General features: G+C 39.7%; 1 protein-coding gene and 1 non-coding gene across 6 annotated transcripts in view; one reads left to right on the forward strand and one right to left on the reverse strand.

The window, feature by feature from the left end:
• RNF121 (ring finger protein 121) overlaps positions 1-18,230 on the reverse strand; it is an 82,371-nt gene that overhangs the window by 51,528 nt on the left and 12,613 nt on the right. For all 5 annotated transcript variants that reach the window (XM_019811885.3, XM_019811884.2, XM_003992775.4 and 2 more), the window contains exon 2: positions 635-672. In XM_019811885.3, the coding sequence (XP_019667444.1) occupies positions 635-666 (32 nt within the window). In that variant the 5' untranslated portion in view covers positions 667-672. The remainder of the gene's footprint in view (positions 1-634; positions 673-18,230) is intronic.
• LOC111556811 lies at positions 12,296-12,400 on the forward strand. The gene has a single exon (XR_002736534.1). It is a non-coding gene; the product is annotated as a U6 spliceosomal RNA (small nuclear RNA).

An 18,230-nucleotide genomic window follows, 5' to 3' on the forward strand; every position in this document is an offset into this window, starting at 1 on the left:
CAGCTCATTGGTCAGCTACCTTGTGAAGTTTGTGGGGTAAGCACTCTGAAAGTTCTTTACTGATGAGTAATCATGACAATATTTGTTGACTCACTCTGGTTACAAAACATGTTAGTAGCAGAGTTGAGATCAGAAGACACATCTCTCATTTTTCAGCCAGAGCTCTCTGCCCTGTTCATGGATAATGATATTAATGACGATAATCAACTGGAAAGCAGGTGAACACTTACTGGAAGCTTACCACATGCCAGGCATTGTTCTAAGATTTTCACATATATTAATCCCCACAACTACTCTATGCAGTATAGGTACTGTCATAATCTTCATTGTGCAAACTGGTAAAATTAAGGTAGTAAGAAACTAAGTAACTTGCCAAAGATCGCACAGCTAGGAAATGGCAGAACTAGTAGTGTTCAAACCCAAATAAATGGTTTGGTGCAATTACCTATTTACTCCCCAGGACTGAAGGAGCTACTCAGGAGTGACCCAAGTACTGGGAAAGATCCCAAATGACCTGTCTTACTGGTCAAGAGTCACTGCCTCCCCACAGCCAAGTTAGCAAAAGGGAAGATATACAACTCTATTAGTAAGATTTATAGTTTCCAGCCTAAGGGGCCCACACTGTCACACTTACCTCCATTGCTCCTCTGGGGAGAGGTCCGACATATCAACCTGTAGAAAGACACCACAAGAAAAATCCATTACTGTCTGAGAACTATCCCTGCCCAACATAAGGTGCTCATACATTCATCATTATCTTCAAGGAATTACAAGAAGCTTTCAAGTGTCGTAATCTGTATGGAACCTTCCCCAATACTCTATTTCCCACTGATCTCTCCCTTCTCTAACCACTTACTTTGTCTCATGTCTATGACTGACAGTATATTGTATGTATATGCAAGGCAATGAGGATAGGAGAGTAACTCTAACCCCTAAGATGTTCACAGCCTTGTCAGGAAGTCACACATATATACAGAAAATTTCTTTATTATATGCTGAGGACTAGTTAGAGAAGAATAAAGAAATGGCTTCTGATCCAATCTGGGGTGTTATAGATTGGCAAGACTTCCCAGAGGAGATGTGAAGTATCATCCAGATGAAAAAATAAGAGAAATAAATGTTCCAGGCAAAGGGACTAACATAAACATGAAGGAATAAAGTTGCACAGCATACAAATAAACGAGTATGGCTAGAGCAAAAAGTATGAATCAGAATTAGTGGGAGATGAAGCTAAATAAAATATTTTGTCATATAATGCTGTTTGAGTCTAACTGGCTTTATGGCATCAGGCAAAACATTAGACTAGGGTGAACTAAGCTTCAGTCTCTGCTCTGTTATTAACTAGTAGTATGGCCTTCCAACTTCAAAGTTCTGGTTCTATTTGTTAGTCTTGTCCTTTTAGAACAGGGTTTCTCAACCTTGACATTAGGGATATTTGAGACTGGTTCATTTTTTTGGTGGGGTGGGGAATTCTCTGTACACTGTAGGATGTTTTAGCAGCATCCCTGGCCTCCACCCTCTAGATGCCAATAGCATCTCCACAGAAGCAACAATGTCTACAGACATTGTAAAATGTCCCCTGTGGAAAGAAAACTGCCTCCAGTTGAAAACCACTGCCCAAAAATAAACTCTTTGAGTTCAGGACTCAAGTCTTCTGCTTCCTTGCAGCCACACAAAAGCATACCCAAGTGTCAGTACATAAGTCAAAAACATTACTTTCATACATTCTTCTACTGACCTGAGCTGAAAATGTTTCTTGATGTCGAGAGGAGAGACAATTCTCAAATGTATCAATCAACAAATATTCTTTTAGTACCTATGATGTTCAAGGCCCAATTTCCCACTGTTCCTATGATAATTTCAGAAAAGTACTTTACATGGAATGTTTGATTTAAAATGGGCAGAACTCTCCTACTGAGTCAAATCAGCACATATTTACCAGGCATCCTTTTATGTGTGTGTATTGTGTACTCCCATCACTCTTTAGGGAGGGCTTTCTGATTTCTACATGTCCCAGCTAAGTTAAAACAAAACAAAACAAAACAAAAACAACAACATCTCAAGGCTTCACCCAGCCAATCAGGATAATGAAGTCAACCACCTCCTCTCTTTTCCTAACTCACACAATGCCTCACAGAATATATTCAGGTGTCCTGACTCAGGCTTTCATCTCCCCCAGAAAAAAAGAGGCCCCAGAGTATCCCAGAAGGACAAGTGGATATAAGAAATGGAAGTGCCCGGGGTGCCTGGGTGGCTCAGTCAGTTAAGTGTCTGACTTTGGCTCAGGTCATGATCTCACGGTTCATGAGTTCGAGTCCCACATCGGGCTCTGTGCTGACAGCTCAGAGCCTGGAGCCTGCTTCCGATTCTGTGTTTCCCTCTCTCTCTGCTCCTGCCCTGCTCACACTCTGTCTCTGTCTCTCAAAAAGTGAATAAACATTTTAAAAAATTAAAAAAAAAAAAAGAAAAGAAATGGAAATACTCATTTGGGCAATACCTGAGCAGACAATTAAGGACCATATTTCTAAAGAAACAATCCATATGGTTTCACACTACGTATCAAAACTGTTTTCCTTTTTTCCAACTTGAACCTGCATCTTGCCAAACCAGTCTGTTCATTGTCCCAAAACACATGGGTCTCATTCCTGTCTCTAGCCTTTGCATATCCTTCCTTTTGATTGCCATGTCTCCCTCTCTTTTTTCCCATCCAAGTCCAACTTGTCCTTTGAGGAACCAGCTGCAATTTCACCTTCTCTGGAGAAGCCTTCCCTGATCCTCTAGCTTAGTGAATTTGGCCCTCTGGTTTTCTCAAGCATGGATTTTTCTCCTTCTCACTCAAAGTGTGGTACAAAGGCTAGTGTCAACTTTATCTGGGTGCTTGTTAGAAATGCAGAATCTCAGGCATCACTCCAGACCCACTGAATCAGAATTCTTAAAAAAAAAAAAAAAAAAAAAAAAGTTTATTATAAGCGTGAGTGCATGAGCATGGGGAGAGGCAAAGAGAGTAGAGAGAGAGAGAGAACCCAAAGCAGGTTCTGTGCTGTCAGTGCAGAGCCTGACACAGGGCTTGATCCCACAAACCATGAAATCATGACCTGAGCCGAATGAAGAGTTGGATGTTTAACTGACTGAGCCACCCAGGCACCCCCAGAATCCTCCTTTTAATAAGATCTCCAGATGATCTGTATGCACATTAAATTTTAGAAGCACTGTTCCATGCCATTCATTCATAGCCTTATGTTATCTTAGACATGATTGCCAGGTGATCTGCTTCTTAAGGCAGGACCAGCATTAAGGTCGGGGTAAGCAAGGGACCTAGGGCTCAAAATTTAAGGAGGCACTCACTGTCAGGTACTAATCCTCCACTTGCATGACCTTGAAAGTGAGTGTCTCCTTAAAGTTTGCACCCTAAGTGCCTCATTTGCTTCACTCTATTCCTAGCCTGCTTTTGTGTAACTTGCTCCCATCCCATAAACCTGGAAGATCCCACAGCGCCAAGGAGAATACACAGCTTTGTGTCTTTCAAGGAGAACAGAACAGAGCTGAGCATATATTAAGCACTCAGTGAGTACTAAAGGAATTGAACACAATTCTCTACAATATGATAATAAGTATGCTGACAAACCAGCACCTTACCTGGAGATGCTTAAATGGGAGTATAAACAAACACTTGAAAAGTACTTAATAAGCATCTGGGAAAGAAGTATTCATTTGACACCAGGAAGCACCCAGAAAATCATGTTTAAAAAACTCTATGTCAAAACAAAACAAGACAAGACAAAACCAAGACAACATAACTACGTGTTCAAAGAAGCCAGACAAGTCTATTGAAGGAAAAACTAAGGAAGATCCAAAGAACTAGGTCAGACACAGGGGTGCCTCTCCATGAGATAGTGGTCAAGCATGCTACTGTCCATACAGTCTATACTGTCTCTCCATCTGGAAAATAAAGAATAAGACTTCTGATTTCATTGTGGGGCTGTGAACATAAGAACATTCCAGATCACCATGCAATTTCATTGCCTTTCCTCCTGGGAGAGTGGAAGTACTTTATAAAGTAACAGGAGAGGCTGGGGAACCAAATGCTGGTGAAGCACAGAACAGTAATGCTTTCAGAGCCTCAGAGAAAACAGCTCAGAAAGGCAAACACTAAGGCTGAGATTGGACTTGGACTTACAGGACCATTTAGCACTTCATGGAGTACTGTGAATCCTAAGAGTAAAGATATGATTTGGCTTTAATATTTGCCTCCTGAACCAAGCGATTATTTACAATACATACAAACTGGTCTTCAAGTGCAAGTGGAAAGACAAGGAAAGCTCTAAACTACAACTATAATTAACCTGTACCATCTGGAAATACAGCTTTATTTGCTCCCTCATTAATGAGTTTATTCATCTGGGTCCAAGAAGACAGTCTTGATTGTGCCCTGTCCAGAGCTCAGGTTAGCTAACTAGGGAGGCTCTCTAGGCATGGTTACTGATTGATGGGCTCACATCCAACTCCCAAGACCCACATACAGAATGTTTTCTTGCCAACCAATCACCCCCCTCCTAGAAGCTCACAAGGCACCTAGTTATGCCAATCTACCTAAGTCCAGATTTGAAAGAATAAACCAAAATGTCAGGCAGAGGGCAAGAGAAAATTTCATAAAAATGGAAAATGCTCAGGTGTAAAAGACTCAGGGACCCACCCATGTAACCCCACAAATAGGGCTCCTGTCCCACTCCCTCAAGTATCAGATTCCCTCTGGTCTCTGAGTCTTTACACAGGCTAGTTACTTTGTCCATTAATGCCCTCTGTTCCACCAAACCAATTCTGCCTTGGTACAAAATGCTGGCCAAATCCTCCTGGCTCCAGGAAGGCTCTTTAGACTGACCCCATTCAATGAAGAAACAAATATCCTCTACTGCCTTGCTAAGCATGGGGCATAGTCCAGCAGCATCAGCACTGTGAGAGGTTATTAAGAAACAGAATCTCAAGACTCCATCCCAGACCTCCTGAATCAGAATCTACACTTAATAAGATAGGCAGATAATTCATACGCCCATTAAAGCATTGCTACTGCTGCTATTGCATCCCAGCACTCACATTCCACAATGTGTCCAAAGACATATACTTCTATGCACCTGATTATTCTAATAACAACTTTTCCGAGATCTAATTCACATACCATAAATTCATCCACAGTCCTTTTCGGTATATTCACAGAGTTGTGCCACCATCACCATTGTGTAAGTTGGAAACATTTTACCACCACAAGAAGAAACCACATACCAGTTAGCAGTCACTCTCCATCCTCCCCCAGCCCAAGAAGACACTCATTTACTTTCTGTCTCTATCTATAGATTGCTTATTCTAGACATTTCATAAAAATGGGATCATACAGTACGTGGTCTTTTGAGATTGGCTTCTTTCACTTAGCATGTTTTCAATGTTCATCAGGTTGTAGCATGTATTGTAGTTAATTCCTTTTTATTGCCAAATAACACTGCACTGTATGGATATACTACATTATATCTATCCACTCAACAGTTAATGGACATTTGGGTTGTTTATACTTTCTGGCTATTAAAAATAATGCTGTTACGACATTCATTTACAAGCTTTTGTGTAGACTTGTTTTCATTTCTCTTGAGGATATATACCTAGGAGTGAAACTGTTAGGTCATATGGTAACTCTATGCTTAACCTTTTGAAGAACTGCCAAACTGTTTTCCACAGCAGCTGCACCATTTTACATTCCCACCAGCACTGCGTGAACGTTCCAATTTCTCCACATCCTCAACAATACTCGTTATTCTTTTTCATAAACGCATCCAAGTGGGTGGGAAATGGTTTCGCTATGTGATTTCAATTTTGCATTTCCCTAATGGATAATGACGCTGTGCATCTTTTCATATGTTTATTGGCCATTTACATATCTTAACTTTGGAGAAAAGTTTATTCAGACCTTTGTCCATTTTTTAAAAATAGACTTTTTTGGAGGATTTTTAGGCTCACAGCAAAACTGAAAAAATACAGAGTATGCCATATATCCCCTCCACCCAAATACACATAGCCTCCCCCATTATCAACATCCCCCACCAGAGTAGTACATTTGTCCCAACTGATGAATCTACACTGACACATCATTTCACCCAAAGTTCAGTTTACCTTAACAAACATATAACCTATAAGGACATGTACACAACATTCAAGTATACAGAGTAGTTTCACTGTCCTAAAAATTCTGTGTTCTGCTTATTTATCATTCCATCCTCCCCTAATCCCTAGCAAATACGTATCTTTTTACTGTCTCTATGGTTTTGCCTTTTCTAGAGTGTCATATAGTTAAAATCATATGTAGCCTTTTTACATTTGCTTCTTTCACTTAGTAATATGCATTTAAGACTCCTCTGTTTTTTCATGGTTTGATTGCTCATTTCTTCTTAATGAATAATATTCCATTGTCTGGATGTACCACAGTTTATTTATCCACTCACCTACTGAAGGATATCTTCGTTACTTCTAACATTTGGCAACTACGAATAAAGCTGCTATAAATGACTGTGTGGACATAATAGTGTGTTTAATTTTGTTCTTCTCCTTTAATACTGTATTGGCTATTCTGGGTCTTTTGCCTCTCCATATAAAGTTTAGAATCAGTTTGTCAATATCCACAAGGTAACTTGCTGGGATTCTGACAGGCATTGCACTAAATCTGTAAATCAAGCTGGGAAGAACTGACATCTTGACAACATTGAATCTTCCTATACCTAAACGTGGAATATCACTCCATTTAAATAGTTCTTCTTTAATATTTTGATCAGAGCTTCATAGTTTTTCTCATATAGATCCTATAAACATTTTGCTAGATTTATACTAGTATTTATGCTAGGATGTCATTTTCATGGAGCTAAAGTAAATGGTATTGTTTGTTTTTTTTTTTTTTAATTTTAACGTTTATTTATTTCTGAGAGACAGAGAGAGACAGAGCATGAGAGGGGGAGGAGCAGAGAGAGAGGGAGACAGTGAATCTGAAGAAGGCTCCAGGCTCTGAGCCATCAGCACAGAGCCCGACACGGGCCTCAAACTCACGAACCCGTGAGATCATGACCTGAGCTGAAGTCGGCCTCCCAACCGAGCCACTCAGACGCGCCAGTATTGTGTTTTTAATTTCAAATTCCACTTGTTCATTGCTGATATATATATATATATATATATATATATATATATATATATATATATATATAGGAAAGCAATTGGCTCTTTTTATATTAACCTTGCTAGATTTATATCATCCTGAAACCTTGCTATAATAGTTCCAGATTTTTTGTTAACATTTTTGGATTTTCTACATAGACAGTTATGTCATCTGTGAACAAAGATGGTTTTATTTCTTCCCTCCAAATCTGTATACATTTTACTCCCTTGTCTTACTGTATTAGCTAGGCCTTCCATACAGTATGATGTTGAAAAGCATGGTGAGGGGTGCCTGGGTGGCGCAGTCGGTTAAGCGTCCGACTTCAGCCAGGTCACGATCTCGCGGTCCGTGAGTTCGAGCCCTGCGTCAGGCTCTGGGCTGATGGCTCAGAGCCTGGAGCCAGTTTCCGATTCTGTGTCTCCCTCTCTCTCTGCCCCTCCCCTGTTCATGCTCTGTCTCTCTCTGTCCCAAAAATAAATAAATGTTTGAAAAAAAAAAAAAAAAAGAAAAAGAAAAGCATGGTGAGAGGAGACACCATTTACGTTGCTCTTAACCTTACTGGGAAAGCTTCAAGTTTCTCACCATCAAGTATGATGTTAGCTGCAAATTTTTTTTGTAGATATTCTTCATCAATTTGATGAAGTTACTCTCTATTTTTAGTTTTCTGAGAATTTTTATCTTTTTTTCTGTAGATGCAGATTTCTTTTTAATTTTTTAAAATTTACATCCAAATTAGTTAGCATATACTGCAACAATGATTTCAGGAGTAGATTCCTTAGTGCCCCTTAACCATTTAGACCATCTCCTACTCCCACAACCACTCCAGTAACCCTCAGTATGTTCTCCATATTTATGAGTCTCTTCTGTTTTGTCCCCCTCCCTGTTTTTATAATTTGTTTCCCTTCCCTTATGTTCATCTGTTGATTTTTGTCTTTCTCTGCCTAATTTCACTTAGCATAATACCCTCCAGTTCCGTCCACGTAGTTGCAAATGGCAAGATTTCATTCTTTTGGATTGCCGAGTAATACTCCATTGTATATATATACCACATCTTCTTTATCCATTCAGCCATCGATGGACATTTGGGCTCTTTCCACACTTTGGTTCTTGTTGATAGTGCTGCTATAAACATGGGGGTGCATGTGTCCCTTCAAAACAGCACACCTGTATCCCTTGGATAAATGTCTAGTAGTGCAATTGCTGGGTCACAAGGTAGTTCTATTTTTAGTTTTTTGAGGAACCTCCATACTGTTTTCCAGAGTGGCTGCACCAGCTTGCATTACCACCAACAATGCAAAAGAGATCCTCTTTCTCCACATTCTCGCCAACATCTGTTGCAGCCTGAGTTGTTAATGTTAGTCATTCTGACAGGTGTGAGGTGGTATCTCACTGTGGTTTTCATTTGTATTTCCCTGATGATGAGTGATGTTGAGCATTTTTTCATGTGTTGGTTGGCCATCTGGATGTCTTCCTTGAAGAAGTGTCTATTCATGTCTCTCACCCATTTCTTCACTGGATTGTTTTTTGGGTGTTGAGTTTGATAAATTCTTTATAGATTTTGGATACTAACCCTTTATCTGATATGTCATTTGCAAATATCTTCTCCCATTCTGTCAGTTGCCTTTTAGTTTTGCTGATTGTTTCCTTTGCTGTGCAGAAGCTTTTTATTTTGATGAGGTCCCAGTAGTTCATTTTTGCTTTTGTTTCCCTTGCCTCTAGAGACATGTTGAGTAAGAAGTTGCTGCAGGCAAGATCCTGCTTTCTCCTTGACGATTTTGATGGCTTCCTGTCTTACATTGAGGTCTTTCATCCATTTTGAGTTTATTTTTGTGTATGGTGTAAGAAAGTGGTCCAGGTTCATTCTTCTGAATGTCGCTGTCCAGTTTTCCCAGCACCACTTGCTGAAGAGACTGTCTTTATTCCACTGGATATTCTTTCCTGCTTTGTCAAAGATTAGCTGGCCATACGTTTGTGGGTCCATTTCTGGGTTCTCTATTCTCTTCCATTGATCTGAGTGTCTGTTCTTGTGCCACTGAGAATTTTTATCTTAAATGGGTATGGGATTTTGTCAAGAGCTTTTTCTGTATCTATTCATATATTTATGTAATTTTTCTTCTTTAGCCTATCAATGTGATGGATTACATTAAATGATTCTCAAACGCTGAATCAACTTGCACACGTGGGATAAATCCCACTCGGTCATGGTGTATGATTCTTTTTATACACTGTCAGATTTGTTAATATTTTATTGATGGTTTTTAAATTGATGTTCGTAAGAGATATTGGTCTGTACTTTCTTGAATTGTCCCCTCATTCATTTATAATACTAGTAACTTGTGTCCTCTTTTTTTCATAGTTAGCCTGGTTACAGACCTACCAGTTGTATCAATTTTTTCAAAGAATCAGATTTTGATTTTGTTGATCTTCTCTACTGATTTCCTATTTTCAATCCATTGATTTCTACCCTGTTTTTCATTATTTTTTTTCTCCTGCTTACTTTGGCTTTAATTAGCACTTTTTTCTAGGTTCCAAAGATGAATCCATAGGTGATTGATTCTAGATCTTTCTTTCCTCTAAGCCTGCTTTTACTGCATCCCACAAATTTTGGTAAGTTGAGTTTCCATTTTCATTTAGTTCAAATATACTTAAATTTCTCCTGAGATTTCTTCTTCGATCCATGTGTTATTTAGAAGTGTGTCGTGTGATCTTCAAATATTTGTGGATTTTTTTTTAATGTTTATTTTTTGAGAGAGAGAAAGCACAAGAGAGGGAGGGGTAGAGAGAGGGAGGGAAATGCAGAATCTGGAGCAGGTTCCAGGCTCCAAGCTGTCAGCACAGAGACTGATGCAGGGCTCGAACTCATAAACTGTGAGATCATGACCTGAGCTGAAGTCAGATGGTTAACTGAGCCAGCCAGGCACCCCAAGTATTTGTGGATTTTCTTTCTCTTCTTGAATTCTAGCTGAATTCCACTGTGCTCTGACAATGTGTTCCTATTCTTTTAAATTTGTTGTGTTTTATAGAAACTTTGTGGTCTACCTTGGTGAATGTTTCATGAAAACTTGAGAAGGTCAATCTATTCTGCTGTTGTTAAATGAAGCAGTCTACAGATGTCCATTATATCCAGTTGACTGATAGTGTTAACTGAATTTAGCTATGTACTTACAGACTTTCTGATGGCTGAATCTGTCCATTTCTGACAGAGGAATGCTAAGCCCTGTAACTATAATCTGGATTTGTCTACTTCCGGTTGCAGTTCTATCAGCTTTCACTTCACATGTTTTGACACGCTGCTGTTAGGTATATATAGAGGACTGTTACGTCTTCTTGGAGGATGGACTTTTATCACTACATAATGCCCCTCTTGATCCCCAATAACTTTCCTTGCTCTGAGGTCTGCTCTGTCTGAAATTAATATAGCTAGTCTTACCTTCTTTTGATTAGTATTAGTATGCTATATCTCTCTTTATTCATTTAATTTTATATGTATCCTTTTACTTAAAAAGGGACTTCTTGTAGGCAATATATAGCAGATCTTTTTTTTCATCCACTATGACAATCTTTCAGTTGGTGCATTTTTTTAAGCTTATTTGAGAGAGAGTGTGCACATGTGAGCAGGAGAGGGGCAGAGAGAGGGAGAGAGAACCCCAAGCAGGCTCCATGACATCAGCACAGAACCCGACTTAGGGCTTGAACCCATGAACCTTGAGATCACGACCTGAGCTAAAATCAAGAGTCAGACATGTAACCAACTGAGCCACCCAGGCACCCCAGAATTATGTGTGTGTGTGTGCGCGCGCGAGCGCGTGTTCATATACACATATATGTTTAAGTTTATTTATTTTGAGAGAGAGAGTATGGGAGGAACAGAGAGAGAGAATTCCAAGCAGGGTCCACACTGTCAGCATAGAGCCCGATGCGAAGCCTGAACTCACGAACCGTGATACCATGACCTGAGCTGAAACCAAGAATTGTATGCTCAACCAACTAAGCTATCCAGGAGCCCCTGAATTATTTATATTTTTATTGTTGGGCTGTAAAAGTTCTTTACATATTTTCTGGATACTTATCTGATGTGTGACTTATAAGTCAGATAAGTCTCTTATCTGATATATGACTTCCAAATATTGTCTCCCATTCTGTGGTGTGTCTTTTTACTTTCTTGATAGCATCCTTTGGAACACAAACGTTTCTCACTTTGGTAAGTCCAACTTATTTACTTTTTCTTTAACTGCTTATGCTTTTGGTATCATATCTAAGAAGATTTCATGATTTGGTCATGATTTATGACTATGTTTTCTTCTAAAATTTTTATAGTTTTATTTATATTTAGGTCACTGGTCCATTTTGAGTTAATTTTTTTATATGGTATGAGATAGGAGTCAACTTCATTCTTTTACATGTGGCTAGCTGTCTCAGCACCATTTGTTGAAAAGACAATTCATTCCCAATGTGCACCTAATTCTTCACACTGGCTCTTAATTCTGGAAGATGGTGCAACACCCTTGTTTTCCACATCATTTTCTCAAGTGTCCCCACAGCTCTATAAACTTTGCTGACAGAACCTCAGAAAAGTCCAAAAGATAGCTGAAGAACTGTATATAATACCATAAATAAATAAGTAAAAAAATAAGCAAACAAATAAGGCCTCAAAGCTATCTGTGAGATCTGAGACATTTATTCATTTATTCAATTCTCATTTGAGGTACTCCTGTTCTAAATGTGCAGGTCCAGGGCTAGGCATGGGGATGTACAGATGAACCAGACTTTTTTCTTGCCGTTGAGAAGACAGATAAAAAATAAAATAATTAGGCTGTTTTAAAAGTATGAATTTAGTTAGCCCAGGGAGCACAATTGTTTCCACTCTACAGAAGGCACAGATAAGATATAAAGGAGAGTAATGACTCACTGAATTATCATAGTTGCCAAGAGTGATGGGGAAAGGGTCACAGAGCTTATGGGAGAAATCAGAGACAGAGCTTAGGGCCTCAAATGACCAAATCAATGACTAGTCACAAAGTCCTCCTACAGTCACATTATGATTGTCATGGGCCCCAAGTACTTCTGCCTTTGTGGGCTCCTTCCTCCATTAAAAAAAAATATTTAAAAATGCTCACTTCAGCAGCACATATACTGAAACTGGAATACAGAGAAGAGTAGCATGGCCCCTGCACAAGAAAAATATATTTTATGACTGCATTACTATAAAGATGTATAATCCAAGCTGGACTGTATTCATTTTTTTCTTATTATTAAAGTAAATTAAGACATTTTTGTGGGTCTCTGGGCACTGTCCCTAATGGATAAGTCAGTTGTGGGTCCTGCTGTAACCCCATAGCTATGGACCAAGTGTTTTCTCCCCAGCTGCCAAGTCTTTGCTCTACTGCTTGTAAGATTTTCTCCTCTATTGAGCCTATCTGATCAATCAGCCTGAGTTTGAAGTTCACACTAAATCTTACACACTGCCTAAACCCACAATAAAAGGTAACCTCACTCCACTGGTATGAGCACTATAAAGTCACTGAAAAATCACTTGACAATAATGTGTATTCTGTGTTCAAAAAAGGTTCAGATACATTCATGAATGATCATACCCCAAAAAAGAAAGACATGTCATTGACCTACAAACACCAAAGTCATGGGAAGCACATAGCTGGCATCTTGAAAGTAGCCAAAAAATGTTTATTCATTCATTCAATCAAAAGACAAGCATAAAACAAAGTCTATTCCTTTATAAAACTTACCTTCTAATAAGAAGACAGATAATAAACACATATAAGCATATATACACACACACACATATGTATACATATATATGTACATATATGTGAATATATATATATATAATAAATTCTGTTAGTGTTATGAAGGAAAATAAAGCAGGAAAAGAGAAGAAAGTGAAAAAGGAGACTGTTTTGTTGACTACATTGTAGATACTCGCTTCCCCCAAAAGGTTTCCAACAACAAGAGAACATGCTGGGTGAGAGAGCCGTTATACTTAGCCCATGTGGTAGGTCTTATTTCCTTGGGTTTTATCTCATTCCCACTTTTCACCCCAAGAAATGGCTTTAGGGCAACAACTACCTTTCTCAGTGAAGAGAAAAACATTTGTAGGTCCTACTAATCCACCACAGGTGGATATGTCACCACAGGTGCTATATGTCAATGAATAGGAAACTTCCTCAGTGACTCAATTTCCCCATATATACAATGAGGGGGTTGGCTTAGGTGATTTTTGAGGTCCTTTAAAGCTAAAATGCTGTAATAATTCTACCAAATCTAACTCCAAAGCTTCAGAGTCAGCTCTAATATTTTGACTTTCCAAACTGCCACAGTTTCCTTTAGTTACCATACAACTAAAAACAAAATGCCTTCAGTGTGGTGAGCTGTAATTTAACAGGATGCTACCAAATTACATCAATGAAACTTTAACAAATGATTACCACAGGTATGCATCAGGAATATCCATCACCAGGGGATGGCTTCTTGTCCTTGCTTCAAGTACCTGCTAACTGTAAAGGGCCCTAACCTCTGGAACCCCATCCACCAGGACAAACTTGGTATTTCAGAGGTCTCAGTTGATCCTTTCAAGTTAGAGACGGATTAACCATGCAGCTAAAGACTTCATTCTTTCCCAAAAACTAGAGACGAATAAGCCCAACCTTTGCCCTTGAGGTATTCAGTCGGGGGGGGGGGGGGGGGGGGGGGAAGGACACAACAGACTATTAAACATAACATAGTATGATAAGGACAACCACTGACATTTAAACAAAGTGCTACTGGGGCGCCTGGGTGGCGCAGTCGGTTAAGCGTCCGACTTCAGCCAGGTCACGATCTCGCGGTCCGGGAGTTCGAGCCCCGCGTCAGGCTCTGGGCTGATGGCTCAGAGCCTGGAGCCTGTTTCCGATTCGGTGTCTCCCTCTCTCTCTGCCCCTCCCCTGTTCATGCTCTGTCTCTCTCTGTCCCAAAAATAAATACACGTTGAAAAAAAAAAATTTAAACAAAGTGCTACTACTTAAGTGCAGAGAAAAGAGATATTAGCTAGCTCCTGAACCTGATATGAATACAACATACCAGGAGGACTGCCTCTTCTATCTTGTAGGGACAGATGCTCTGGTCTGCTGGGTGATTAGGACAAGTGAAATACCAAGGTTCACACAGGCTCTCCATATTTGTAGCTCTCCATTCTCCTCTCATTCACAATCTTCTTAAACTCCACAGCCTTGTCAAGAATTCAAGGCCAATAAATCAAAATGCAACTACCTCACTTTTAAAACAGACCTCATAAATCAGCTGGAAATCATGCAGACATTGGATCTACTTAGGCAAACTGTAAGGCCTGATATAGACAGCACAGTTTGAGCAAGAAAGTGGAAGTAGGTGTTGGTTGTAACAACTGCTATGGCTGCTATCTGCTCATCACCCCCACCCCTCCTACCATCACCAGAAAGTATATCTTACAGGCCAGCTGAGTTGGGAAGCTTTTTCAGTGAAACTTTTCAAATATATATAAAAGTAGAAGGAATAGTTTAATGACCTCTTTCTCATTCAACAATTATCAAACTTGGGGGCACCTATCATTCTTTGGTTCTTAAATTCCTTTCCCATCAAATTCATACTTCTCAGACTAGCCTCCTCCCTCTCTCACTCTTTCCTACACGCATTCCAGCCTCCTACATACTCTAAACCTTTCTACCCATTCTTTTAAAACCCAATCCATATGCCACCTCTTCCAGAAACCCTTCCAGAGCAGAACTATCCTTCCTACAAACTCCTTAAAGCCTTTACTTGCTAGCCACATCTACCCACCTATGGAATCTCCCTTGAATTTTTCATTGCCACACCTCCTAAAGTTCAGACTTTATCCCTTGCTCTTTCCTAGGATATTGTAGTGACCTCCAAGATCATCTCCCTGACTCTAATCTTGCCAGAACAGATTCATAACATAAGAGCAGCCACAGTGATCTTTATTAGACACACAACTGAGTATATCAGCCCCCTACTTAAAGAGACCTTATGGGGCACCTGGGTGGCGCAGTCGGTTAAGTGCCCGACTTCAGCCAGGTCATGATCTCGCGGTCCGTGAGTTCGAGCCCCGCGTCGGGCTCTGGGCTGATGGCTCAGAGCCTGGAGCCTGTTTCCGATTCTGTGTCTCCCTCTCTCTCTGCCCCTCCCCCGTTCATGCTCTGTCTCTCTCTGTCCCAAAAATAAATGAACGTTGAAAAAAAAAAAAAAAAAAAAAAAAGAGACCTTAATGACTTTCTATTGTTTTTGGATTAAAGCCCAAACTCCTTTGTATGACATATAAGGTACTTCATAATCTGGTCCAACCAGCTATTTATCTCACCAGTCTCCCCCAAATGGTTTGTACTCCAGCCACAATCCAGGAATGAACCACCTACCATTCTAACATGCTCTTCCCTTTTATACCTTGGTGCTTTGGCCAGTGCCATCTTCTCTCCTTAGAATTCTTTCCTCATCTTCACTGTCCATCTCTATTCACTCTCAAAGATGCAGTTCAAGTATTACCTCCTTCAAAAGATATTCTCCAACTTTATACATTCACACTGCATTCAACAACTGTTAGGTGGGCATATGTTGAACTCTAGACTGGAAATACAATAATAAATAACAGCTCTCACTCTCAAGATACTTAAGAGTCTAATAGATTTCCTCAGGTGAAGTGTTCCTCTTCTGCAGAAATTTGCAATTTGTACATTATCTCCAAGGTCACATTTATTACTTTTTATACTTGTTTCTGAGTCTGTTTCCATAACTAAACTCTAATCATCTTCAGGTCAAGGATCTTTTCTTTTTTTAAAAGCTTTGTTGAGGAACAGCATCCATTTTAGGTGGACAATTGAAGGACTGTTCGTATATTTACAGGGTTGTGCAACCATCTTTTTAAATCTATTTTTTAATTTTAACTTTAGTTTTATTTTGAGAGAGAGACAGAGAGCAAATGGGGGGAGGGGCTAAGAGAGAGGGAGAGAGAGAATCCCAATAGGCTGCACTGTGTCAGCACAGAGCCTAATGTGGGGCTTGAACCTATGAACTGTGAGATCAAAATCTGATCTGAAACCAAGAGTCAGACACTTAACCAACTGAGCCACCCAGGTACCCCCGTGCAACCATCTTGTAAATCATTTCTATCACTTTAAAAACAAACCTCATGTTCATCTCATCTGCAACACCCCCATACCTAATCAACCACTAATCTACTTTATTTCTCTATAGATATTCCTCTTTTGGACCTTTCATATAAATGAAATCATACAAAATGCAGTTCTGACTGGCTTCTTTCAGACACCATAATGTTTTAAGGATCATCCATGTTCTAGCATGTATCAGTAGCTCACTCCTTTTTCTCCCCAAGTAATATTCCACCATATGGATATACATTTTATTCATCCATTCAGCAATTGAGGGACATTTTGGTTGTTTCTACTTTTGGGCTATTATGAAAATATTGCTAAGAACATTTGTGTACAAGCTTTTGTGTGGACACATGTTTTTATTTCTAAAGTATATATCTTAGGAGAGGAATTGCTGGGTCATATGGTACTTCTATGCTTAACCTTTTGAGGAACCATGAAACTGTTTTCCACAGCTGTTGCACCCCTTTACATTTCTACTAGCAGTGCATGAAGGTGCCAGTACCTCCACCTCCTTGACAACACTTGTTATTATGCCTTTTTTCATTATAGTATCATGGTGAGTATGAAGTGGTATCTCATTGTTTTTTAAAAAAAATTTTTTTTAATGTTTATTTATTATTGAGAGACAGAGAGAGACAGAGCATGAGCATGGGAGGGGCAGACAGACAGGGAGACACAGAATCTGAAGCAGGCTCCAGGCTCCAAGCTGTCAGCACAGAGTCTGACGCAGGGCTCAAACTCACAAACCGCGAGATCATGGCCTGAGCTGAAGTTGGACGCTCAACTGACTGAGCCATCCAGGGGCCCCTCATTGTGGTTTTGATTTGCATTTCTCTGATGACTAATGATATTTAACTTCTTTTCAGGCACTTATTGGCCATTTGTATACTTTCTTTGGAGAAAAGTCAATTCAGATCATTTGTCCATTTCTTATTGGGTTATTTATCTCTCTCTTGTTGAGTTGTGAGAGGTCTTTATATATCCTGAATGTAAGTTCTTCATCAGATATACTATTTGCAAATATTTTCTCCTATTAAGCAATCTTACTGGATGTGAACTGGGTGTGAGCATCACTTGAATCTTACTTTCCTTTGTTTCAAAGAACTAGCCTGTAATCTGGTACAATGTATGTGTTCAATAAATGTTAGATGGATGTTATGCCTTACTCGTTCAGCATCCCCCTCTTACTTCACACCTAGCACTAGACACAAACAAACCACATGCTTCGGAAATAAACAGAGACTGAGTAACAGTCTCGAACAAACAGTGGGGATGATGTCAAATAAAATAGCCAAACAGAATTTTTCACATTTCTTCTCCCCCACCTAAGACTTCTCCTTTGGTCCTTCCTATTTCAATACATATACCATCAACCATGGCGTTGCCAATTACTTAAAGCAAAACAAATCCCAAAACCTGGAAGTCAAGCTTATTTTCCTTCCCTTCTATCTGATATCCAATCCACCAGCAAGTCCTGTAGGCTCTACTTCAAAACATACTCTAAATTCATCCACTTCTCCCCATCATCTATGCTACCGCACCCCCAACACTATCAGGTCTCACCTGAACTACTGCAAATCTCCTAACAGCTCTTCTTGAATGCCCCTTACAATGCATTCTCCTTAAAGCAGCCAGAAAGATTGTTTTAAAAATGCAAATCAGAGGCGCCTGGGTGGCTCAGTCGGTTGAGTGACCAACTTCGGCTCAGGTCATGATCTCATGGTTTGTGAGTTCGAGCCCCACGTCGGGCTTTGTGCTGCCAGCTCAGAGCTTGGAGCCTGCTTCTGATTCTGTGTCTTCCTCTCTCTCTGACCCTCCCCCACTCATGCTCTGTCTCTCTCTGCCTCAGAAATAAACATTAAAAAAAAAAAATTAAAAAAAAAATG

This window comes from Felis catus, chromosome D1, assembly GCF_018350175.1.
Source record: "Felis catus isolate Fca126 chromosome D1, F.catus_Fca126_mat1.0, whole genome shotgun sequence".
Taxonomy (NCBI): domain Eukaryota; kingdom Metazoa; phylum Chordata; class Mammalia; order Carnivora; family Felidae; genus Felis; species Felis catus.